Source organism: Schistocerca gregaria, chromosome 9 (genome assembly GCF_023897955.1).
Source record: "Schistocerca gregaria isolate iqSchGreg1 chromosome 9, iqSchGreg1.2, whole genome shotgun sequence".
NCBI classification, from domain to species: domain Eukaryota; kingdom Metazoa; phylum Arthropoda; class Insecta; order Orthoptera; family Acrididae; genus Schistocerca; species Schistocerca gregaria.
Window position 1 is genome coordinate 211,522,395 of NC_064928.1, and position 27,485 is coordinate 211,549,879.

The following is a 27,485-nucleotide window of genomic DNA, read 5'->3' on the forward strand; positions in this document are numbered from 1 at the left end:
CCGTGCCGGCGAAACTTTTCGCTCGAGGGTAGACTTGAACCAAGGACCTCTGGCTTCGCACCTGCTCACGCTAACGACAGGACCACGGCGCTCCTGTGCCACTAGACCACGGGCGTATACAGTCTCAGTTATCTCTAGCACGGCACAAGACTTCCTATAGGAAGTGCCGCCGTCTAAAGTGTTGCCAAATTGTGCAGAAAGCCGGACTTAGAGAGTCAGCGACGTGGTCAGCTTATTTGTCCCATGTCGCGGTCGGAGCGGATTTAGCCTATGCAGCGGCTAGCCGCCGGTCGAGTTTTATGTCAAAGAGTATACATGTATCACATTGGAACAACCGAAATAAGATGTTCAAATGTACCTACGTTCTGTATTTTAATTCAAGAAACCTACCTGTTACGAACTGTTCGTCTAAAATTGTGAGTCATATGTTTGCGACTACTACAGCGCTATCTATCACAAAGTGATATAAGTGGTCCAACTAAAACATTCATATTTCTTTACGCACTACATGAATATGTAATAAAAATTGGGGATCCTATTAAAAAAAAAAAAAAAAAAAACGCTGTTGATTGACGTATGGGAGCGCCATCTAGCGGGCCAGACATAGCGCCATCTGATTTGCCTCTTCTAGTTTGATGCTTATTTCGTGAGATATTTGGCCCGATCACCATCAATGGACCACCCTGTATATGCATATCGGCATCGTCTCTCTGTAGTACTAGCTAACAAAATCTTGCCTGAATTGTGTACATGCATGAAGATAGGTAAGAACGTTGAAACATCTCTGTGAAGTCTTTTCATAAGACGCTTGTCGAATTCTGTGCAACCTATTCATTTTACTACCTGATTTTAGCTCAATTCATGAATTCTTCCAGAAAGACTGAGCACTCAAACAAGGCCTATTGATTATTATATGTGTGTTGTAATGTGGGTTTCGGTTTTGTTTTGTTGGAATCGCTGAGTTGGTCATCGTCTGCTGGGAGCAGATGATGTTGCTTCTCGTTCAAAGGAGAGCACAGGATGCCCAACTTAGGTTTCCAATACCTGAACAGAGAGGTTTACCCATCTCAGTCGACGGCTGTGTCGAAGGCTGTTTTTGCGTGTGAGGTTGGTGACGGAGGGCTACCCCTCTGGTAGCTTCCGCTGCACGGGGAGCTGGGTAATCTCGAAAGAGAATGCGGCACTCTTCGGCGAACTCTTCGTGAGTACGGATCGTAGCTCTTAAGGGACGTTTCAGGTGATAGGAATCAGGTTGAGTTAGGACTTCGTTATGTTTAACTGGTGAAATACTTAAGAGCTTCAGATTAACTGAAGCGCATGAAGCGAGTTATTTTTTAATGATTTTTAATCTTATATTTTGCGGAAATTGCTTTTGTCTGTGTGTGCCGTTTTTGTGCCACGTGTTTGGTAATCAATGACCCTTCTGGTCCACCACGGCACCGCAATACGCCTTATTTCAACAGCTTGCTTGTTTAGTGAGCTACAACTTCTGCTAGAATATCTGTTCTTCCGTGTGGTTTCTACGAAGCAGCACAACAGTTTGAGTCAGAATGCACCACGTGCTGGAGTCCGGCCGTTTGCAGGAAGCAGACGCAGTTAGTATGTTAAATAATGACCGCACAGCCTTGTGTATTGGTTAAACCTCTGTCCAGAATAGTGCATGCGTCGAATCGTAATGCAAATCTCACTGAGGTATTTTTTTTTGTATTAATGCAAAGGAGATGATAGTCTAATTGTCTTTCTTCTTGCTGTAGTTAAATTGTGCTCTGTTTCATTCTCACGTAATTATTACTTAAAAATTTCGAGTCAGGAACCAGTTATGTGTAGGTAAGATGTGCAATCAAATATTTAGTTACAATAAGTTATCTATGTGAAAGATAGATGCTATTCAATCTGTATATTGAGCAAGCAATGAAGGAAACAATTCTTTGGTGTCGATTTTACCCCCTTAGTCCGTTTTCCAAGCCTGTATTAATAAAGTTGCTTCATGAAACTTCCTGGCAGATTAAAACTGTGTGCCCGACCGAGACTCGTACTCGGGACCTTTGCCTTTCGCGGGTAAGTGCTCTACCACCTGAGCTACCGAAGCACAACTCACGCCCGGTTCTCACAGCTTTACTTGTGCCAGTACCTCGTCTCCTACCTTCCAAACTTTACAGAAGCTCTCCTGCGAACCTTTCAGAACCAGCACTCCTAAAAGAAAGGATACTGCGGAAACATGGCTTAGCCACAGCCTGAGGGATGTTTCCAGACTAAAGATTTACACTCTGCAGCGGAGTGTGCGCTGATATGAAACTTCCTGGCAGATTAAAACTGTGTGCCTGACCGAGACTCAAACTCGGGACCGAAGTTTCATATCAACGCACACTCCGCTGCAGAGTGAAAAAATTCATTCTGGAAGTTGCTTCATGCACAACACGGAGTGCTATTTATCTGGCTGCTTGAAGAAATTTGCGTACTTGTAATTAAATTATGAAAGTAATTAAACTAATATTTTCCATCTCCGTTTTCTTGTAAATGGTTAGGAATGGGTTGGGCTGGTGATGGCCCTGAATTTCTGAATTTTTATCACTATTTGTGTGACAAAATCAGCTACAAATGCAAGATAACGTGTATGGCTCGACGAGAAACGTCGTAAAGATAGTAATACGTTACAACGTTTCGCAGGACACACTGACGTGTTGATAGCTTGCAAGACCCTCGAGTACCGGTACATCGCTGTGGGTGCGATGCTTCGTCTGATAACGAGCTGGACGCTGGGACCCTGGAGGCTCGGGTTCGACGAGTGCGACGACGGCCTGGCTGCTCTCACCGGCCTCACTGACGCCACGGACAGCTACCAGCTCACTATGGACCTCGCGTGCTTCGTCGCTGCCGACTGCATCGACTCCTGCTCTGCGTCGGGGTACGTACGCCACTGAGAGCCCCAACCACCAATCGTACGTCTACAACTCTTGTACTTTTCTTACATTTGTTCTTACACTGCCATTCACTTTTCCTACACCTCGAGACAACATTCCATTAGAACTACTGAAGGCCTTAGGAGACCCAGTCCTGACAAAACTCTACCATCTGGTGAGCAAGATGTATGAGACAGGCGAAATACGCTCAGACTTCAAGAATAATATATTAATTCCAAAGAAAGCAGGTGTTGACAGATGCGAAAATTACCGAACAATTAGTTTAATAAGCCACAGCTGCAAAATACTAACGCGAATTCTTTACAGACGAATGGAAAAACTAGTAGAAGCCAACCTTGGGGAAGATCAGTTTGGATTTCGTAGAAATGTTGGAACACGTGAGGCAATACTGACTCTACGACTTAACTAAGAAGAAAGATTAAGGAAAGGCAAAGATACGTTTCTAGCATTTGTAGACTTGGAGAAAGCTTTTGACAATGTTGACTGCAATACTCTCTTTCTAACTCTGAAGGTGGCAGGGGTAAAATACAGGGAGCGACAGGCTATTTACAATTTGTATAGAAACCAGATGGCAGTTATAAGAGTCGAGGTACATGAAAGAGAAGCAGTGGTTGGGAAGGGAGTAAGACAGGGTTGTACCCTCTCCCCGTTGTCACTCAATCTGTATATTGAGCAAGCAGTAAAGGAAACAAAAGAAAAATTCGGAGTAGGTATTGAAACCCATGGAGAAGAAATAAAAAACTTTGAGGTTCGCCGATGACATTGTAATTCTGTCAGAGACAGCAAAGGACTTGGAAGAGCGGTAGAATGTAATAGACAATGTCTTGAAAGCAGGATATAAGATGAACATCAACAAAAGCAAAACGAGGATCACCGAATGTAGTCGAATTAAGTCGGATTATGCTGAGGGAATTCGATTAGGAAATGAGACACTTAAGGTAGTAAAGGTGTTTTGCAGGTTGGGGAGCAAAATAACTGATCATGGTCGAAGTAGAGAGGATATAAAATGTAGACTGGCAATGGCAAAGGAAGCGTTTCTGAAGAAGAGGAATTTGTTAACATCGAGTATAGATTTTAAGTGTCAGGAAGTCGTTTCTGAAAGTATTTGTATGGAGTGTAGCCATGTATGGAAGTGAAACATGGACGATAAATAGTTTGGACAGAAGAGAATAGAAGCTACAGAAGAATGCTGAAGATTAAATGGGTAGATCGCGTTACTAATGAGGAGGTATTGAATAGAATAGGGGAGAAGAGGAGTTTGTGGCACAACTTGACAAGAAGAAGGGACCGGTTGGTAGGGCATATTCTGAGGCATCAAGGGATCCAAATTTAGCATTGAAGGGCAGTGTGGATGGTAAGAATCGTAGATGGAGACCAAGAGATGAATACATTAAGCAGATTCCGAAGGATGTAGGTTGCAATAAGTACTGGGAGATGAAGAAGCTTGCACAGGATAGAGTAGCATGGACAGCTGCATCAAACCAGTCTCAGGACTGAATACCAGAACATCAACAACATACCTCGAGAGTAATATCTGACATCAGACACCCTAGGTAACAGCCTGCAAAAATCGTAGAACTGTCTCTAGAAAGTCTCTTCGGGTTTGCTGCCGGATCCTAAAATCAACCTGACCAAATATTTCGGCGATCCAACTGGTCGCCATCTTCAGGAGAATGCTGCTTCTGCTGATGAGTCCCGCTGAGAACTGACGCCAGGCTGCAAATCGACGTCCTATTATAGGCCACCGTTCAGTACACGGCGCATGCGCCGCCCATCACGATTGCTGCCCTCCAAGACAGGGAGGTGGCGCCGCCCTTAGTGGAACACTGCTGGCTACGATATATCGCACTCATGCCGGCACCGAAGAACGTTCAATTTCGATGCGAGACAATAGGATTCCACGTCTTGCTAAGACAAAACTCATTGTCTTTTTTGATTAAGGTGGGTGGGACGTCAAACGGGCCGACTTCGAGAAGGAGAGACACCACAGGACATTTTAATTTCCACTCTCTATACTTTTACAAATACATTCATAAAACTTTGCCAGCATCAGCAGGAAGGATTCAGGATTCACACTCATAGCAGTGGAAGTTCAAAAACACAAAAAATAATGTTTTTTAAATGTGAAATTTCTTGATTTTTTTAACTTACTGTTGCCTGCACTTGTTGCTATAGGTACACTTTTCTTCATATGTAAGAGAGATTCTTCGATGAATTTTGCACAGCTTGCAAACCATACTTACAGGTGTACGAAACTCTAGAATGTATTTAATCTATGGAAAAATGAATGGGCTATTACGTTTTAAACTTTGTGTTTAGAGAAAACTCGAATTTTATACTTAATTATTTCAATTTTTACCACAGTTTTTAACAGATTTGGGAAATCCTAGAGTTTCATACACCTGTAAGTATGGTTTGTATTATGTGCAAACTCTTACTTACGAAAGAAAGTTTACCTACAGCAACAAATGCAGCCAATACAAAGATAAAAAAATTTTGAAATTTCAGAAGTAAAAAAAAAATTGTTTTGTTATGTTTTGGAACTTCCTCTGCTATGAGTGTGAAACCTGAATCCTCCCTGGTCATGCTAACAAAGTTTTATGAATTTATTTGTAAGAGTATAGACAGTGTAAATTAAAATGTCCTGTGGTGCCTCTCCTGCTCCAAGTCTGCCCGTTTCACGTCCTACCCCCATTAAATTATCCGCCAACGTAATTTGAATCGCCTCTTTATAGACACTGTTGCAAAAACCGGAAATGCTGGCAACTACGACAGTTTCATCAAATTTCATACTGTGTCCCTCATTTAGGCAGTGTTCTGCTACTGCCGATTTTACCGGCTTTTGTAGCCTCGTATGACGGCGATGTTTCACACACCTGTCATGCACTGTGCGAATCAAACGGCCAATGTAAGCCTTCCCACATTAACACGGAATTTTTTCACACCATGTTTCCTAAACCCCAAATCATCTTTCACATGAAACATCCCCTTTATGAATGATTGTGCTGATAAACCCCTTACGTTATTTGATTTTCAAACAGCTGAGCAGAACTGAACGTACTCAGACATTTCGCTTTTTACTTAATCTGATCCACACTAAAATGACACACAATTTTTTTAGCGCAGCGCAATCTGACTTTCAATAATCCCTATAAAATAATGTTCGTGACTAACAATAACCTATACCTTTCATGAATCACTTACAAAAATCTTCGTTGCTCGAACTACTGTAATACAGCGAGCGCCAATACTGCCAGCTAAATAACACATTCTAACTACTGAAGACACTAATTACTGATGGGCGTAGTTGGTAAATGAAAGATTTTGATAGAGAACAAACAATGTATTTCCCTTAATAGTGTCATAATATGTATATATGAGTTCATGACATCCAGTCTTACAAATTTACTGTTTCTTATGGACACACGTCCAGATCGTCTGCTCTCAAAATACGAGCCACAGACTGCACACAGCACATCCAGTGATTTTCATACAGAACACTACGTGGCGTTACCAATATAAAAACCTAAACAGCCTACTTACACACAGAGCCGAGTAGTGCCCTAATCTTAGAAGGTGGGTGGAACACACTCTAATGTGTGTGCTTAAATGAGGGACACAGTATGAAATTTGATGAAACTGTCGTAGTTTTCAACATTTCCAGTTTTTGGAACAGTGTCTATAAAGGGGCGATTATGAATAAGGTCGGCGGATAATTTAATCAAAAGTGACAATGGGTTTCCTCTTAGCAAGACGTGGAATCCTGTATTGTCTCGCATCGAGATTGAACGTTCTTCGGTGCGGCCCTGAGTGCGATGAATCGCTGCCAGCAGTGTTCCACTAAGGGCGGCGCCACCTCCCTGTATTGGAGGGCAGCAACCGTGATGGGAGGTGCATGCGCCGTGTACTGAACGGTGGCCTATATAGGACGTCGATTTGCATCCTGGCCTCAGTTCTCAGAGGGACTCCTCAGCAGAAGCAGCATTTTCGTGAAGAGGGCGCCCAGTTAGATCACCGAAGTATCGAGTCAAGGTGATTTTAGGATCCGGCAGCAAACCCAAAGAGACTTTCAAGACTTATTACGCCGGGAAAGCCTACGTCATCAGAACTGGCTCTAGCCTTGATGATGTCATCAATTCGACGAGGAAGAGGATCCAACAGGCTTCAGATACGTTACTGCCAGCTGAGGCCGTTTCCTGACGTTCTGAACCCCTAGAACCACCGAACTGCAGGGGCGTTGAGTGGTATGTTTCAGCCGTAGTCCCAGAGATCGTCGATGGCGTTAGATCAGGTGATACTGTATGCCAGTCGAAGTGAGATAGTGTACTTGAGTGTTTGTCAAACCAGCAACGTACTCCGCTTTTCTCATCTTGCAAGATGGGACGCCATATGTCCCACGGGAAAGTGCTTGAGAAGCAATAATTGTGCCCTGGTAGTCAAGGGAAGGCAGGATTCGGTTACGATTGTGGACGCGGCCCTTTTACAGTTACACACAATTTATTTAAATCAGCAATTCCCGACTCAACAATAAATAAAAAAATACCATACGTTATTAATGAAGGAATAAACAACAGTGTAAAGAATAGAGTTTTCAGTGAGCAGCGCGCTTCGTTACAGGATCATTTAGTAATCGCGAAAGCGTTACGGAGATGACAGATAAACTCCAGTGGAAGACTGCAGGAGAGGCGCTCAGTAGCTGGGTACGGGCTTTTCTTGAAGTATCGAGAAAATACCTTCACCGAGGAGTCAAGCTGTATATTGCTCCCACCTACGTATATCTCGCGAAGAGACCATGAGGATAAAATCAGAGAGATTAGAGCCCACACAGAGGCATACCGACAATCCTTCTTTACACGAACAATACGAGACTGGAATAGAAGGGAGAACCGATAGAGGTACTCAAGGTAACCTCCGCCACATACCGTATGGATGTAGGTGTAGATGTAGAGGTAGAGTCACAGTTAAGCAAATCACCATTAAATACAGATACAACAGGCAATGATTTAAGAGCAAGCCCCTGTGATCTGGACAGAAGGCCTTAAACGCCAGGAATGGCAATGAATTATGAATTGTTTAAAACTCGCTGCAATTTACACCTTACAGGTATTTATATATTAAGGTAAGTCACCACCAACACAGCAGAAGGCATCAGACCCCAGGAATGGCAGTAATTAAGGTTTTAAGACTTACTTCTAAAATACAAATACCAAATTAGAATTTTAAAGCAAATGACCACAATCACGGCTGAATGCCTTTACACGCCAGGAACGGCAATAACGTAAGAAATTGAAACCTGCTGTAAAACAGGAAATGACAAAAATTAATTAAAAAACATGCAACTGATCCAGACGGTGCTCTAGGAATCAACCTCTGAGGAGGTCCGGCAACAAACACTTTCGCGAGCGATAAGATAGCCAGACAAGAATTGCATGCACTTCACTTAGATGGTAACTCACACTAGTGGCAGTCTAACGGATGACTAATGATAATCTTGCTGAAGCTACCTGACGTCCGATAAATAGAATGCAACGATGGAACAATACGCCAAAGCCGGAACCGGCGGTGTGCACTACGACGAGAATAGTGTGTTTAGAGCGCCCAGAACGAGAAAGGAATCACTACCACCAGAGTAGAAGAATCACCAACCGGCCTACAATCAAGTAAGCTGTCAAAACTACACGCCTTACCGGACAGAAGCGGCAAGGCGAGGAAATTTAAGCTGCCATTACACACACTAACCCCCAGGGCAGGTAACTAGGGCGTTAGCGGCCACCACGCAAGAAAAATTGACGCTGGTTGACCTTAACAAATTGTAAGAGGTTGAACGCAGTAAATAGTAACAAGAAGTCGAGGAAAGCTAATCAGATCCGGCTTCCCCAAGCACTCCACTGGCTGTTCTTCGCCTCGGCGACACTGAGAGCAGCAACATGAACCCAAGTCACTGGCGAATCGTGAGATATCACAATGGTGGAGGTTTCTCTAGTTGGAATGAAATGCACTCATCTTAAAGCTTGCTGGATCCGGTTTACGACGAGGTCGTGCACCCTCGTGACCACAGCTATTCTATGCGGCAGTCTACATCTACAACTACATTTATACTCCGCAAGCCACCCAACGATGTGTGGCGGAGGGCACTTTACGTGCCACTGTCATTACCTCCCTTTTCTGTTCCATTCGCGTATGGTTCGCGTGAAGAACGACTGCCGGAAAGCCTCCGTGCGAGCTCGAATCACTCTAATTTTACATTCGTGATCTCCTCGGGAGGTATAAGTAGGGGGAAGCAATATATTCGATACCTCATCCAGAAACGCACCCTTTCGAAACCTGGTCAGCAAGCTACACCGCGATGCAGAGCGCCTCTCTTGCAGACTCTGCTACTCGAGTTTGCTAAACATCTCCGTAACGCTATCACGGTTACCAAATAACCCTGTGACGAAACGTGCCGCTCTTCTTTGGATCTTCTCTATCTCCTCCGTCAACCCGATCTGGTACGAATCCCACACTGATGAGCAAAACTCAAGTTTAGGTCGAACGAGTGTTTTGTAAGCCACCTCCTTTGTTGATGTACTACATTTTCTAAGGACTCTCTCAATGAATCTTAACCTAGCACCCGCCTTACCACAGCAGTTGAGTCCCATAGTGCTCAGAGCCATTTGAACCATTTTTTTGAACCCGCCTTACCAACAATTAATTTTATATGATTATTCCACTTCAAATCGTTCCGCACGCATTCTCCCAGATATTTTACAGAAGTAACTGCTACCAGTGTTTGTTCCGCTATCATATAATCATAGAATAAAGGATTCTTCTTACTATGTATTCGTAATACATTACATTTGTCTATGTTAAGTGTCAGTTGCCACTCCCTGCACCAAATGCCTATCCGCTGCAGATCTTCCTGCATTTCGCTGCAATTTTCTAATGCTGCAACTTCTCTGTATACTACAGCATCATCCGCGAAAAGCCGCATGGAACTTCCGACACTATCTACTAGGTCATTTATATATATTGTGAAATGTCCATGCGTGCCGCCAGCGGTCCCAGCGTGTTCTGGCACTGCGTGGACCTGGCTCCTCCTGAGTCCCCAACCGAACTCGCACACTCACACGACCCGGGAAAACAGAGACGTCGCCCCCAAAGATAGGGCTCAAGAGTAAAACAGAGGTAATCAAGAAATGGATTTATTAGGACCACAGTAGAGATATTTAATAACAAAGGAAAAATTCTCTTCAACTACAAACTATTACAACTTCTCATACAGGCCTTAGACATTGCATAAACGTAGAGAGACTTGAAGAGTGTGTTGCTGATTATCGCTAAGATGGAGCTGAGCGTTCGGCATTGTTGGCTGACAGGTACATGCTGACAGGTACATGCGCCGAGCGATGTACTCGGGACGCGGAAGAATTCATGCCGATCTAGTTCTGCACACATGACGTGACCGAGGAAATAGGTCCCTTTCACGGAGGACCGCTGGCGACACTTGTGCTGCAGCCTGTCGTCATTCGACTATGACCGGGGAGGCTACGCCTCGAAGGTATGCAACCCCTTGATGCTTCAGTGTGTGACGGGTTGTCGATCGATTTAGGCGAACTTCGGGTAGGGCGTCTACCGTATCATGCCTCCCTCGTACATCGGAATTCCCGATTCGTTTGGAGGTGTTATTCTAATAGAGTTCGAGAGACTCTGCAATTTGTTTGAGTTTAGAGGGGAATACCAAGTGGGCTGAGGTGTAACTGGGAATTTTGAATAACAAAGGAAGCGTACTAGGCTAGTCTGTGCAGTTTTCCAAATCGATAGTTCCGTGGTGGCGTAGTGGTCCCAGGAGATATGGGGTTCGAATCCCGGCCCCAGAATAAATTTTCATTCTCGCTTCAGTCTGCAAATGTACATCATAGATCCTTGGGAACTGAAAAGATGTTCGGAACCACACGGTTTCATTTGATTAAAACATCTACGCCCGGATTTCGGGCAGGATCCCCCGTTCCGCTAGATGCGGAGGTGCTCTTCCATAGCAGTTGCGGAGCATCTGCAATGCTGTTCGAGTTTACAGTGAATTCCAAGTGGGCTGAGGCGTGAATGGGAAATAGGACTGAGGAGGGAGATGCGCTAAGCTAAGTCTGAGCAGTTTTCCAAAGTCATTGCGCCAGGGTGGCGTAGTGGTCGGAGCATCTGCCTAGTCAGCAGGAGTCCCCGTTTTGAATCCCAGGCTTAGTACAAGTTTCCATTGGTCGCTTCAGACTGCACGACTATATAAGCATAAAGAACAAAAATGTTTCAATGTACATACCTTTGTTACACCGTAACAGAGTCTGTTTCGATCACACCACATTGAACAGTCGAAGGGTAGGGAGTGAAGAAGGGTGAAGAACGCTGATTGCTGTGACTGCGTGGATGGTGTGTTAGTTTTTGTGGGTAAAGAAACAAATAAAGCAGTTCGGTCGCTATGTTCTTTGTATTGTGTGAACTGCAGAGAGGCTGTGATTAATACTGAGTAAACTACGAACTGCTCTGTCTTATTTTACGCGTGCTAGAACTGAGATTCTCGTGTGTGCACTGGACGACAATCGGTGCATCATTGGTGAAAGAATGAATGTGCGCGATGTGAGGTTTGAACATTTTCAGGGCTGTGCTTAGATGAGAGTAAGTCCTGACAAGTGTCGTATCACTCATTAAGCTATTGGCAATGAAGATGCTATAAGTATAATAGGACCCCCAGATAAGGCTATCGTAAGAATAGCAGAAGCAAGGTTAGACTAATGACAGCTCGCACAGACGCGAATTAGACATGAGAACAGCCCAATATGTGGTAGTGGAGCAAGTACCCTCTGCCATTTGCTTATCAGTGGTTTGCAGAGTATGGACGAACAAGTAGATTTAGATGTTATTAAAAGTTTGATAAATAGCCTCAAAGATATGTACTCTTATTCTCGCGCAACGAAATTATTACTTCAGTTTATCTAGTATTTGTAGCCATCAGCTTTATGTTCTGTTACTCCCTTCAAGTAATGGTACAAGATGCGCCTGAAAAGGTCGGTGCATGGTCTCCGAAAATTAAGGAAACCTGAGTTACGAACAGAATACCTTGACTGGCCTTCAGAGTAATCATCATTAGGTGCAACACACCTCTGACATCGGTTGTGAAGCTGTTGAAAATTGTCAGTGAACGTTTCTTATGGAATCTCCGGAAGTAGCGTGGTCACGCCTTGTTGTATGCCCGAAATGCCTGTGAAGCGTAAGCCTTTTAGCATTAAGTTAAAGCGAGGAAACAAAAAGAAGTCATATGTAATTCTGCAGCCTTAATGTAAGTCTGCAGGCTTTAGTGGACGTTGTTACTGAAGTTAAAACTTCTGGGATATTACGCCGCGTTATACTTATACTAAAATGATCGACGTTTCGACCCCTCTAATGGGATCTTCCTCAGGATCTTCCAGTAGTGCACTACTGCTAGGAAGAAGATATGGCGCCAAATCTGGAGAATAAGTAGGTGTTTTTCTGACAGTTTTCAACAGCTCTACAGCCGTCATCAGAAGTGTATTGTAGCAAGTGCTGCTTCCTATGAATAACTGTAAATGTATTTTATTTGTAACTCTTGTTCCCTTTGTTTTTTGAGACCCCTCGGCGAACGTTTCAGACGCACCTAGTATTATGATAAATCAGAATTGTTGACGTTGTGCAAGAGATGAAATTTATCTGCCACGTACAATAATCTACTATTACACTTTTTCATGTATCGTTAATACACTACTGGCCATTAAAACTGCTGCACCACGCAGATGACGTGCTACAGACGTGAAATTTAAGCGACTGGAAGAAGATGCTGTGATATACAAAGATTAGCTTTTCAGAGCATTCAAACAAGGTTGGCGCCGGTGGCGACACCTACAACCTGCTGACATGAGGAAAATTTCCAACCAATTTCTCATACACAAACAGCAGTTGACGGGGTTTGCCTGGTGAAACGTTGTTGTCATGCCTCGTGTCTCGAGGACAAATGCGTACCATCACGTTTCCGACTTTGATAAAGGTCGGATTGTAAGCTATCGTGATTGCGGTTTATCGTATCGCGACATTGCTGCACGCGTTGGTCAAGATTCAATGACTGTTATGGAATCGGTGGGTTCAGGAGGGTAACATGGAACGCCGTGCTGGATCCCAACGGCCTCGTATCACTAGCAGTCGAGATGACAGGCATCTTATCCGCATAACTGTAACGTATCGTGCAGCCACGTCACGATCCCTGAGTCAACAGATGGGGACGTTTGCAAAACGACAACTATCTGCACGAACAGTTCGACGACGTTTGCAGCAGCATGGACTATCTGCTTGGAGAACATAGCTGCGGTTGCCCTAGACGCTGCATCACAGACAGGGACGCCTGTGATCGTGTACTCAATGACGAACCTGGGTGCACGAATGGCGAAATGTCATTTCTTCGGATGAATCTAGGTTCTGTTTACAGCATAATGATGGTCGCATCCGTGTTTGGCGACATCGCGGTGAACACACATTGGAAGCGTGTATTCGTCATCGCCATACTGGCGTACCACCCGGCGTGATGGTATGGGGTGCCATTGGTTACACGTCTCGGTCACCTCTTGTTCGCATTTGTGGCACTTTGAACAGTCGAAGTTTCATTTCAGATGTGTTACGACCCGTGGCTGTACCCTTCATTCGATCCCTGTGAAAGTATACATTTCAGCAGGATAATGCACGACAGCATGTTGCAGGTCCTGTACAGGCCTTTCTGGATACAGAAAATGTTCGACTATTTCCCTGGCCAGCACATTCTCCAGATCTCTCACCAATTGAAAACATCTGGTCAATGGTGGCCGAGCAACTGGCTCGTCACAATACGCCAGTCACTACTCTTGATGAACTGTGGTATCATGTTGAAGCTGCAAGGGCAGCTGTACGTGTACACGCCATCAAAGCCCTGTTTGACTCAATGCCCAGGCGTATGAAGGCCAGAGGTGGGTGTTCTGGGTCCTGATTTCTCAGGATGTATGCACCTAAATTGCGTGAAAATGTAATCCCGTGTCAGTTGTTGGGTAATATATTTGTCCAATGAATAGCCGTTTATCATCTGCCTTTCTTCTTGGTGAAGCAATTTTAATGGCCAGTAGTGTATTAACAACGTCTTCATCCTTCCATATCAGTGAACTGCTTGCTTCCCTGAGCCTGTCCTCATTATATGCCAACGTGTTTTGATGTTGCTCTGAGATTTAGATGTCCTACTCCCATAGTTGATACTCTAAACTTCTCTAATACTATATCTTATGATATTAATTTAAATTCTGTCATAGCCAATTACTAATGGCTCTTAATCGTATTGCAATCTTTGATAATGTTTCTTCTTTTACTGCATGTTATTCTGATGCGTTTTCTCTGCCTGTTTGTCGCTAGTTTTTGTTAATCTTGCTTCTTGTATTAATTTGCAGTCTGTATTTTATATGCTTACGTTTTCTGAATGGATTGTAAAATATTTTATAATCTTACATTCATCTGTTAATTAACATTTTATTTTTTGGCGTTTTGATGTAATCTCAATCAAGTTTTGTTAGCCGATTGTCACATAATTATTTAATGGCAACTTGTTAGATTTCATTAACACTGTCACCTTTGACCTAGAATTTCTTTGATTTGTACTTCTATACTTGTGTCAATGTGTCATCATATTTTTATCTTGTTAGAATGTTTGGTTTTATAATATCTTGGAAATTATGGTTTCCTGTGGTAACTTCTGTTAAACCATGCATGGCATCGGGTAATTCTGTGACAATTTTCGTGGGTACTTTGATCGATTTTAGGTTTTTTATGTCTTCTATCTTTCGTCTTTCGTTTGGCATTCCCTCACTGTCCACTTTTGTATGTTTTCCAGCTGCCTTGCCTCTGATGATGGCTCAAAACCGAAACCGGTAGAAAAATAAAATAACATTATTACAAACAGCAGGATGTAATGCATTTTTCGAAATTAGTTTTTGTACCTTAGTGGACATTAGTTTCTTTGAAAATACAAAACAAACAGAATACTCGTTTATGAAAGATTATTATTTATTCAGGGGTTTGTTACCGTTGCGTGCTATTACTTGGTAGTGACTAGTTTCGGACTTTAACGTTGATTCTCAAGCACTGCCGGCATTTCAGGTGTTCTTTACAGCGTAATTCCAATGATATACTTTCTTGACATCAAGGCAATACGGATGCATATAAAAAAGGCGTACAATCGTAATGCAGAACTTGTACATTCAGCAGAGTGTTCAAATGTATGTGAATTCCTAAAGGACCAAACTGCTGAGATCATCGGTCACTAACACACTACTTAAACTAACTTATGCTAAGAACGACACGCATACCCATGCCCGAGGGAGGACTCGAATCTCCGGCGGGAGGGGTCGCGCAGTCCGTGACATGGCGCCTCAAACCGCGCAGGCACTCCGCACGGTCAGCAGAGTGTGATCTAGCCTGCTGAATGTACTTCCGCGCTATGGCCATACCACATTTTTATATGCAACCGTATTATGTAGATGTCAAAGAAACATTTTAACAGAAGCTGAACTGAACGTTCCGCTTTGATCTAAATAAAAGATGACAGTAAAAACCTTTGTAGCTCTTCAGATTTTATCGCACTTCTGCGTGTAATGCGAAAGCGTAAAGAAGGTCGTCTTTGAGCCATAAAAGTGAGCCGTCTTGCCAGCGTGCAGACAACATTATTAATTAATAAAATTAGAGTAATTTATGTTCGATACTGTAAACCGGCAAGTTATTGTTATGAAGGTGTTGATTGGTGCAAGAATTGTGTCGAAGGAAGGAGAAAAGTAATGACTGCAACTTGTGACAAAAAACGAGAACCAAGAAGGTAACACAGGACAGGCTGAAATCTGATCGCACCATACAGTTAGCAAATTACTTATGTAAGTAATACTGTTTATAAATAAGCCCTAATTGCTTGTGAGGATTATTTGAATATATTTAGGTTTTACCAGATTTCTTATTCTATTCTTTTCCTTTATTTTTTTCTACCTCCACGTCATATTATTTTTGTAAATGTCAAACAGCCTTTAATACAGGAGAGAATACTGCGGCATTCTGGTCGTGTACAGAAGGCCGCTCCTTGTCTTCTATACAACTCATAGCTGCCCCATTTATTAATGATTTCATTTTCAAATGCAATTTTTTTTATTGTTCACTCTTAAAGGTCCCTTAGGTAATTAGAAAATTCATACCGATTGTTGGGTTGGCAGGAGAGCCAACACCGTGTTACTAGAGGAGGCCGAAATGCACGCCAATTTAGCTCACGCAGGCTGGCGTGAGGAGGGAAGAACTATACTGACAATTCAGAAAGCGGACGTAATTAGTTTCATACTTAACTTTAATCCATTAATGATGAACGTCGCTCTTGACAGTACACGATTCAGAATAATATCTGTTCAGATAATAGTAACTAAATATGGCGCCTTGCTAGGTCGTATCAAATGACGTAGCTGAAGGCTATGCTAAACTGTCGTACCTGTAAATGAGAGCGGCTGTAGACAGTGAACCATCGCTAGCAAAGTCGGCTGTACAACTGGGGCGAGTGCTAGGGAGTCTCTCTAGAGTAGACCTGCCGTGTGGCGGCGCTCGGTCTGCAATCACTGATAGTGGCGACACGCGGGTCCGACGTATACTACCGGACCGCCGCCGATTTGAAGGCTACCACCTAACAAGTGTGGTGTCTGGCGGTGACACCACACTGGCTACGCAAAGAAATCCCGGTTGTTCTTTTCCGAATAACAGAAGCCTTTACGTAATCAAAAACTAGCCGCCTTCTGACAACGATCAGGAGCCGACCAGATGACGGACGTCTTCGACCGCTTTCGTGTTTCCTGTGGCAAAGCTGTGCCAAACTGGGAACACGACATTCCAGTATGAAACACAATATATACATAGTTGTCAGACTACAATTGAAAAAACTGAAATATATTTAAATATTTATTTTCTTTTATCATACTAGAAGCGTTAGCTACCTCTGACACACGTCATGGTGAGTTGACGTTAGTGAACCCTGCCTTTAGGATGGCAAAGGCACCGTTATCAGCACCTCACTGAGTTTGAACGAGGTCGTTTAATAGGGATATGAGAAGCTGGTTGTTCCTTCAGGATATTGCAGAAAGACTTGTCAGGAGCGTACACTGTACATGATTGCTGGCAGCTGTTATTGCCAGAATGTACGGTTGCAAGAGGACCGGACTCGAGAAGCTAACGTGGGACTACCGAGAGGGAAGACCATTGTGTTCGGCATATGGCTCTGGCGCATCGTGCTGCATTTGTGGCGGAATCTCAGTGACACAACGAACACTTACAGATTAGTTACTTCAAGGGCAGCTCAGAGCCAGCGGCTCCGTAGCGTACATTCCACTGACCCGAAAATGCCCTCATTTGTGGTGTCAACTCAGACAGAGCCGCACTTTCCTGTGTAAGTCTTATACAAATGAAACGCGGCAGGTTCCCTGGTGGTTGGCCGTTAACGACTGTTAATCATCAAACATAATTATACAGCATAACCCACTTCCTTATATGATTAGTGGGTCCTAATTTGTAAGTTTGTTAGGTATTAGTTGCAGGTAATTACAATTTAGTTGATTGTGAGCTACAGCTATACTCTAATTACAATGGGCAGCTAATTTTTACAACTATTTAATTTCTAAAATCTTAACTAACTCTACTGCCTGCAGCGTCACAGTTGTGTCAGATATATATATATATATATATATATATATATATATATATATATATATATATATATATATATAACCTATTTTATTGCCTGCCCCCATCGAGCTAATCAAGATGGGCGTGCCCCTGTCACTGGGCAGGCCGGGATGTTAATCGCTGCAGGTTCCTAATACTAATTTCCTAATCTAATTCCTACTAACTAGTTCTAACCTAATTCCGGTGCTTCGTCTAGTCCGTCACATTATACCCCACTTCCCTTAGTCCCGCACGTGGCGGATTCCAGACTACTAAATGGTTCAAATGGCTCTGAGCACTATGGGAGTTAACATCTGAGGTCATCAGTCCCCTAGAACGTAGAACTACTTAAACCTAACTAACCTAAGGACATCTCATACATCCATACCCGAGGCAGGATTCGAAACTGCGACCGTAGCAGTCGCGCGGTTCCGGACTGAAGCTCCTAGAACCGCTCGGCCACCGTGGCGGCCCAAACTACCAAGGTCGGCCTATCCACGCGCAGGCGGTGTAGGAGTAGGGCGCGTGTTTGGTGTTAGAATATCTCCAGTTTTACTTTAATTTATGTTAATTTATTTCTGTCAGGTATTCCTTTGGCACTTTTCGTGATACCTAGTCTACTAGTTTGTTAAGAGTTAGAAAAATGTCTTGTTGTCTTATGAGGTGGTATGCGTCATGGTCAGGTAGTTGGTCACGTAGTGTGGAAGCAACATCATTGAAGAGGGGGCACTCGTAAAAGCACATGACCGGGAGCGCCCTCCGGTTCACCACATTCACACGCGGGTGCGGCCCTTTTCCCGAACCGACGTAAGTATGTTAGGAAAGGTCCACGTCAAGTGAGAAAATAAATTAGTCCTCTGGTGGGTTCAAAGTATTTCATTTTTAATCGTTCCCTAATGTTCGGAATAAGTTCATATGTCCTACGTCCTGTTTCATCCGTCTCCCATAGTTCTTGCCACAAATGCTCACCCCTTTGCCGAATCTCACCCTTGTCCCTAGCCCCAGTGCCTAAAATCTCCTCTATCTTCGTAACATTTCCTTTCTTGACGCAGTACCACGCAGCCTGCTCTCTAATTTTGATGTCCAAGGGGCAGAGCCCCATTATGACCAATAAGGCTCCCCCTGGTGATGTCCTGTAAGCCCCCACAGACTGTTCCACCTCAACAGCCATGCATCTCACCAGCATGAACCACACCTCGAGATACAGGCTTTTCTTTTTTATGGAGGCTTGTACCATCCTCGCGATCCGGGAAATCGAGCCAAGATCCTCATTCCCTGTGACACACAACGTTCAACTACTCCACTGCCATGGTGGTCGCTGAAGCATTCCTGGAGCTTAGGGAGACAGGGATCTGGCGGCGCTTACCAGTCTCCAGCTCAGAAAACCCAGGATCGGCAACCCATATCCAGCAAACAAATGTGGATCCCCTGAAGACCATCACAATTCTACCTAAATTTGCTGTTACTAATCTCACAATCACGTCTGCCAACAAGCAAATTACTGAGAAGACACAATCTCATAATAAGTCATTTCTAAACAGCGCTTTCCAAAATCCAAAATTTGGCGATAATGATGCTCATGTACTAGGGCATGTTCTTGTCCTGTCACATTCTTTGGTGCATATGAGCACAGGCATTGTTGTACAGAGTGTCCGAAAAGTCTTAACCTGATTACATAAATTGATAACTCAGGCTAGAAGTAAGATACAAATATGAAACTGGTGTCTAATTGTTTACAAACTATCAAAGTTTTTTCACATATCAGTAAACTTCCACATGAGCACCCTTGGTAGCACGTAGCATATCTAGGCGATATTCAATTTCCGTCCACACATTAGCCAACATCACTGGACGGATCGATTCAACGACTGTAGTTATTGCATTGCCGCAGGGTTTCAAGAGCTGGTACACGTGTTCGGTAGACCTCGTCCTAGACATAACCCCATAAAAAGAAGTCTAATGGGGTTATGTCAGGAGAGCGTGGAGGCCAAACCATTGGCCTATCACGACCAATTCATCGCCTAGGAAAGGTCATATCGAGATAGGCACGGACGTCCAAACCCCAATGAGGCAGTGCACCGACTTTCTAAAACAAGACATCGGGGTAATACTGAAGCATTTGAGGAACAGCATACAGTTGCAACATGTCCAGATACACTGCAGATAGGATGGTAGCCTCAGCTAAGAAGAATGGCCCGATAATTCGATCGTGCAATAGCGCGCACCAAACATTCACCGTTGGACTGCCTCTGGTACACTCCATGACCTTGCCAGGGGGTTGTGAACCTCAAAGGCGCACATTATGGCGATTTACTACTCCACTGACAAAAAAGGTCACTGCAATTCGTCTGAGATAACCATCGTCGTCCTCAATACGTGATAGCATTTCGACCACAAAGTCATATCGAAGTGTACTGTCATTAAGCAACAAGGCCTGAACGATTTGCACTTTGTATGCACGAAACAATAAACGTTTGTGTAAAATGTCACGGAGAGAGCTTTTTGGCATCTGTAATTCACGTGAGGCCCTGCGCATCGATTTCTTCAGACTTCGCAGAAAAAACTGCCATACAGCTTCCACCCTGTCTGCTGAGGTTCTTGGTCGACCAGACCTCGGAAGGTCAGCAACCGATCTTGTGTTCTTGAACCTCTCATACCAGGCTTTAATGCTCTTGACATCAGTTGGATTCCCTCCAAACGTTGTCTGGAAGTGTCTCTGCACTGTGGTTGGTGATCGTGTCTCATGGTATCACAGGACACACTGTGCCTTCTCCTAATTGGTTAACATGGCTTCTTGGGCACTTCCCCTCATTCACTACCTACTTTGATAGTTGTAAACAATTCGACACAAGTTTCACATTTGTATCTTACTTCTAGCCTGAGTTATCAATTTATGTAATCAGGGAAAGACCTTTCGGATACCCTGTATTTCAACAGAAACCAGTCAGTTTTCGAAAATGTGTCAGCAGATCCTCATACCAACCATAATTTACGCTGGAGGATGATGGTTCAGATGGCTCTGACCACTATGGGACATAGCTGCTCTGGTCATCAGTCCCCTAGAACTTAGAACTAAGCTCTGGTCATCAGTCCCCTAGAACTTAGAACTACTTAAACCTAACTAACCTAAGGACATCACACACATCCAAGCCCGAGGCAGGATTCGAACCTGCGACCGTAGCAGCCACGCGGTTCTAGGCTGTAGCGCCTAAAACCCCTCGGCCACTCCGGCCGGCTACGCTGGAGGAGCTCACTCTGAGTCATCTCTTATGACCTGGGCACCTGTACCAAAGTAGAACATTAAAACTTGTGAAAGGACAAGTTGGGTTTAGCTTTAACAATTCTGTTCCACAAAATACTGGGATGTGCTGAAAAATACTGTCTCCGATTTTTTATGTGAAAATTCTTATAGCTTTTTGAATAAAAGAAAAGATAGTAACATTCTACATCTTTATTCTTCATGTCTGTTTATTTCTTTCTCTACGCACTCGCCTTAGCAACGGCCTTGCCGCAGTGGATACACCGGTTCCCGTGAGATCACCGAAGTTAAACGCTGTCGGGCGTGGTCGGCACTTGGATGGGTGACCATCCAGGTCACCATGCGCTGTTGCCATTTTTCGGGGTGCACTCAGCCTCGTGATGCCAATTGAGGAGCTATTCGACCGAATAGTAGCAGCTTCGGACAATAATACCATCATAACGACCGGGAGAGCGGTGTGCTGACCCCACGCCCCTCTTATCCGCATTCTGCGCTGAGGATGACACGGCTGTCGGATGGTCCCGGTAGGCCACAAGACGGAGACTTGGGAACGACCACATTTGTCTCCACGAGAGACCAGTTTGGTGTTACCGTCGCGCCTTATTCGCCACCAAAGTGAAGTCCGAGAAAGTGTCCTTCAACGTTTTGAAAGAGATGAATTTACGAGGCGTGTTTTTTGAGTAAGTACCGTTTTGAAATTTTAAAAAAAAGACGTGGTTATATATGTAAATAATTTTATTTTTACATGAAAGCCTGTATCCTAATCTACGCACCGACGCCATTACAGTCTTGTTTACGTTGTGTACTGAGTGTTTAAGGTGCCTCCGATAATCGTGAGTCCCGCCGACTCTGAAGTACGAGCTCTTATAAGATTTCTTAGTGCTAAAGGCCTAAAAGCGATCGATATTCATCGTGAGGTCTGTGCAGTTTACGGAGAAAAATTTATGAGTGATGGAATGGTAAGACAGTGGGTGAGAGCATTTAAAGATGGCAGCACAAATGTCCATGATGAACAACGGAGTGGGCATCCTTCGGTCGTTAATGAAAGTTTGGTGCAGGAAGTGCACAATAAGGTGAGAGAAAACAGACGCTTTACGATATTCTCCTTGCGGAATGGCTTTTCTAGTGTTTTGTATTGCACTGTCACCGAGCACTTGAATTACTGAAAATTGTGCACACGTTGGGTGCCGAAAATGTTGACTGATGTATGCAAAACCGAACGTTTAAACAGTGCATTGACTTTCCTTGAGCGGTACCACAACGACCGTGATCATTTCTTAAGCCAAATTGTTATGGACGATAAAACACGGGTGGCCTACGTCACACCAGAATCAAAGGCACAGTCCATGGAAGTTGAACGAGGGCATCGTTTCGTTGCAAGACAATGCCCGTCCGCATGTGGCGAATCAGACCAAAGATCTCATCACATGTTTTCGATGGGAAACTCTAGATCATCCTCCATACAGCCCAGTGACTACCATCTGCTCCTGCACTTGAAGAAACACCTGGGCGGTCAGCGTCTTCAAGACGATGACGTAGTCAAAACAATGGTGATGCAGTGGTTAACAAGTCGGGTGGCAGACTTCTATGAGGAGGGTATTCAAAAACTGGTACAACGTTATGACAAGTGCCTCAATATTGACGGAAATTATGCAGAAAAGTACATTAAGGTACAGGCTTTCATGTAGAAATAAAATTATTGACATATCTTAGCCCGTCTTTTTTAATTTCAAACGCTACTTACTTAAAAAGCACGCCTCGTAGGATGGCGCAAAGTCCGAACTGTGTGGAGGATGATCGACGAGAGCGAACGCGAGGCGCTGGATCGCTTCAGCATTCATGTGTGGTCTGTCAGGAGAGGGTGCCCTGTGTCTGGACGATGTCTTAGAATTCGAAAGACTCTGTTTTTCACGCACTGATAAAGTTACGTTACACACCGCCATTTTACACTCTAGAGTTTTGAGTCCTCTAGCTATAGAGGGCTGCAAATATGTGGACGCGAAGCGTAAAGATGGAGAATGTTCTTTTCTCAAAGCCTTGAGAGATTCACATTAACAATTCGGAGACATCACTTTTAAGCAAGCCCTCTTACAGTCAAATTCCAGAATGTCATTTGTTGCACCAGCTGACTGCATTTTATTTTTAAAGGTCTAACATCACGGAATGGAACGTGGGAACACTGACCTCGGACAGTCAGAGGGGTCGTGTCCTCTCCAAATTACTGCTCTCCCTTCGGCACATCACAAAAGCCATAAGCCTGGGCAAAAAATGTGCCGGGAGCCGTAAATGGAATTTTCTCGAGCGGCACTTGAACAAAACAGGTGAGAGAAATGCGATTGCAGTCTTTCTCGGCGTATTCTACTGATGAATTATTCTCGGGTTATCAGCCGAGAGGTGGTGTCGTCTTGCCGCAACGTTTCAGTGAGTTTCGTATCCATCATCTTCAGGCGAAGATGGGAGGGAGTTGACATACTTCGGCAGAAGATGATGCGTACGAAACTCATTGAAACGTTGCGACAAGACGAAGCCACCACTCGGTTGATAACTCGAGAAAAATCCGTCAGCAAAAGAGGTGAGTCCTTATTTGTAACTATGTTCTTTGGGAATGCAGGTCTCCTCGGTGAAAATCAGTGGTGAAAATTTTCGAGGTATCAATCGAGTCGCGGCGCCTTCACTCTAAGATGACGAATGAGAAATTAGCAATATGCGAAAATTTCATCTTGTATGGTTCCCGAGGGCATGCAGCTTTACTGTATGGTTAAATGATGATGGCGTCCTCCTGGGGTAAAATATTCCGGAGGTAAAATAGTCCCCCATTCGGAGCTCCGGGCGGGGACTACTCAAGAGGACGTCGTTATCAGGAGAAAGAAAACTGGCATTCTACGGATCGGAGCGTGGAATGTCAGATCCCTTAATCGGGCAGGTAGGTTAGAAAATTTAAAAACGGAAATGGATAGGTTAAAGTTAGATATAGTAGGAATTAGTGAAGTTCGGTGGCAGGAGGAACAAGACTTCTGGTCAGGTGAATACAGGGTTATAAATACAAAATCAAATAGGGGTAATGCAGGAGTAGATTTAATAATGAATAAAAAAATAGGAGTACGGGTAAGCTACTACAAACAGCATGGTGAACGTAATATAGTGGCCAAGATAGACACGAAGCCCATGCCTACTACAGTAGTAAAAGTTTATATGCCAACTAGCAATGCAGATGACGAAGAAATTGAAGAAATATATGATCAGATAAAAGAAATTATTCAGGTAGTGAAGGGAGACGAAAATTTAATAGCCATGGGTAACTGGAATTCGACAGTAGGAAAAGGGAGTGAAGGAAAAATAGTAGGTGAATATGGATTGGGGCCAAGAAATGAAAGAGGAAGCTGTCTGTTAGGATTTTGCACGGAGCATGACTTAATCATAGCTAAAACTTGGTTCAAGAATCATAAAAGAAGGTTGTATACATGGAAGAATCCTGGAGATACCAAAAGGTATCAGATAGATTATATAATGGTAAGACAGAGATTTAGGAACCAGGTTTTAAATTGTAAGAAATTTCCAGGGGCAGATGTGGACTCTGACCACAGTCTATTGGTTATGAACTGTAGATCGAAAGTGAAGAAGTTGCAAAAAGGTGGGGATTTGAGGATATGGGACCTGGATAAACTGACTAAACCAGAGGTTGTACAGTTTCAGGGAGAGCATAAGGGAACAATTGACAGGAATGGGGGAAATAAATACAGTAGAAGACGAATGGGTAGCTCTGAGGGATGAAGTAGTGAAGGCAGCAGAGGATCAAGTAGGTAAAAAGACGAGGGCTAGTAGAAATCCTTGGGTAACAGAAGAAATATTGAATTTAATTGATGAAAGGAGAAAATATAAAAATGCAGTAAATGAAGCAGGCAAAAAGGAATACAAACGTCTCAAAAATGAGATCGACAGGAAGTGCAAAATGGCTAAGCAGGCATGGCTAGACGGCAAATGTAAGGATGTAGAGGCTTATCTCACTAGGGGTAAGACAGATACTGCATAAAGGAAGATTAAAAATTACTTTGTTGAAAAGAGAAGCATTTTTATGAATATCAAGAGCTCAGATGGAAACCCTGTTCTAAGCAAAGAAGAGAAAGTAGAAGGGTGGAAGGAATATATAGAGGGCGATGTACTTGAGGACAATATTATGGAAATGAAAATGTAGGTGAGGATGAAATGGGAGATATGATACTTCGTGAAGAGTTTGACAGAGCCCTGAAAGACCTAAGGCGAAACAAGGCCCTGGAAGTAGACAACATTCCATTAGAACTACTGACAGCCTTGGGAGAGCCAGCCCTGACAAAACTCTACCATCTGGTGAACAAGATGTATGAGACAGGCGAAATAACTCAGACATCAAGAATATAATATTTCCAATCTCAAAGAAAGCAGGTGACGACAGATGTGAAAATTACCGAACTATCAGTTTAATAAGTCACAGCTGCAAAATACTAACGCGAATTATTTACAGTCGAATGGAAAAACTGGTAGAAGCCGACCTCGGGGAAGATCAGTTTGGATTCCGTAGAAATGTTGGAACACGTGAGGTAATACCGACCTTACGACGTATCTTAGAAGAAAGATTAAGGAAAGGCAAACCTACATTTCTAGCATTTGTAGACTTGGAGAAAGCTTTTGACAATGCTGACTGGAATACTCTTTCTAATTCTGAACGTGACAGGGGTAAAATACAGGGACCGAAAGGCTATTTACAATTTGTATAGAAACCAGATGGCAGTTATAAGAGTCAAGGAGCATGAAAGGGAAGCAGGGGTTTGGAAGGGAGTGAGACAGGGTTGTAGCCTCTCCCCTATGCTATTCAATCTGTATATTGAGCAAGCAATGCAGGAAACAAAAGAAAAATTCGGAGTAGGTATTAAAATCCATGGAGAAGAAATAAAAACTTTGAGGTTCGCCGACGACATTGTAATACTGTCAGAGACAGCAAAGGACTTGGAAGAACAGTTGAACGGAATGGACAGCGTCTTGAAAGCAGGATATAAGATGAACATCAACAAAAGCAAAACAAGGATCATGGAATGTAGTCGAATTAAGTCGGGTGATGCTGAGGGAATTAGATTAGCAAATGAGACACTTAAAGTAATAAAAGAGTTTTGCTATTTGGGGAGCAAAATAACTGATGATGGTCGAAGTAGAGAGGATATAAAATGTAGACTGGCAATGGCAAGGAAAGCGTTTCTGAAGAAGATAAATATGTTAACATCGAGTATAGATTTAAGTGTCAGGAAGTCCTTTCTGAAACTATTTGTATGGAGTGTAGCCATGTATGGAAGTGGAACATGGACAATAAATAGTTTGGACAAGAAGAGAATATAAGCTTTCGAAATGTGGTGTTACAGAAGAATGTTGAAGATTAGGTGGGTAGATCACATAACTAATAAGGGGTATTGAATAGGATTGGGGAGAAGAGAAGTTTGTGGCACAACTTGACTAGAAGAAGGGATCGGTTGGTAGGACATGTCCTGCGGCATCAAGGGATCACAAATTTAGCATTGGAGGGCAGCGTGGATGGTAAAAATCGTAGAGGGAGACCAAGAGATGAATACACTAAGCAGATTCAGAAGGTTGTAGGTTGCAGTAGGCTCTGGGAGATGAAGGAGCTTGCACAGGATAGATTAGCATGGAGAACTTCATCAAACCGTCTCAGGACTGAAGACTACAACAACAACAACATGGTATGCATGGCCTGTCCGGTTGGCCATGAGGGCTAACACACGGCTTTCCGGGCGGGAAGGAGCGCCTGGTCCCCGGCACCAATCCGCCCGGCGGATTTGTGTCGAGGTCCGGTGAACCAGCCCGTGTGTGGATGGTTTTTAGGCGGTTTTCCATCTGCCTCGGAGAATGCAGGCTGGTTGCCTTATACTGCGTCAGCTACACTATGTCGGCGATTGCTGCACAAACAAGTTCTCCACGTACGCGTACACCACCATTACGCTGCCACGCAAACATAGGGGTTACACTCGGATGGTGTGAGACGTTCCCTGAGGGTCACCGGGGGCCGAGCCGTACAATAAACCTGGGTTCGGTGTGGGTTGGCGGAGGGCTGAAGTGGACTGCGGTAGTTGTCGTGGGGCTGTGGGCCACTGTGGCTGCGGCGGGGACGGAGCCTCTCCGTCGCTTCTAGGTCCCTGGATAACATATAATACAATACATGCAATGGTATCCATACATATTATAAAAAACTTCTATGTGTAACTGTATGCATGTACACTGATCAGTAAGAACATTAGGACCATGTACTTAATAGCCAGTGTGTCCACATTGGCACGGATAAGAGCCGCAACGCGTCCTGACATGGAAGCGATTATGCCTTGTTAGATCGCTGGAGGGAGTTGACACACATCTGCACGCACAATTCACCTAACTCCCGTAATTTTAGGGAAAAAGGGGAGGGAGGCGATGAACTGTGATGCCACATTGTCATACCCAAGATGTGTTCTATTGGGTTGGGATCTGGCGAGCTGGGTAGACAGCACATCAATTATAACTCGCCACTGTGTTCCTCGAACCACTCCATCACACTCCTC

The 27,485-nt window shown here is 43.8% G+C and overlaps 1 protein-coding gene and 1 pseudogene across 1 annotated transcript in view; both read left to right on the top strand.

Annotated features, from left to right (window-relative positions):
- LOC126292146 (uncharacterized) overlaps positions 1 to 27,485 on the top strand; it is a 71,792-nt gene that overhangs the window by 12,015 nt on the left and 32,292 nt on the right. The window contains exons 2-3 of the mRNA XM_049985986.1: positions 2,668 to 2,905; positions 23,059 to 23,231. Of these exons, the coding sequence (XP_049841943.1) occupies positions 2,668 to 2,905; positions 23,059 to 23,231 (411 nt within the window). The remainder of the gene's footprint in view (positions 1 to 2,667; positions 2,906 to 23,058; positions 23,232 to 27,485) is intronic.
- LOC126292518 (5S ribosomal RNA) lies at positions 21,147 to 21,264 on the top strand (annotated as a pseudogene).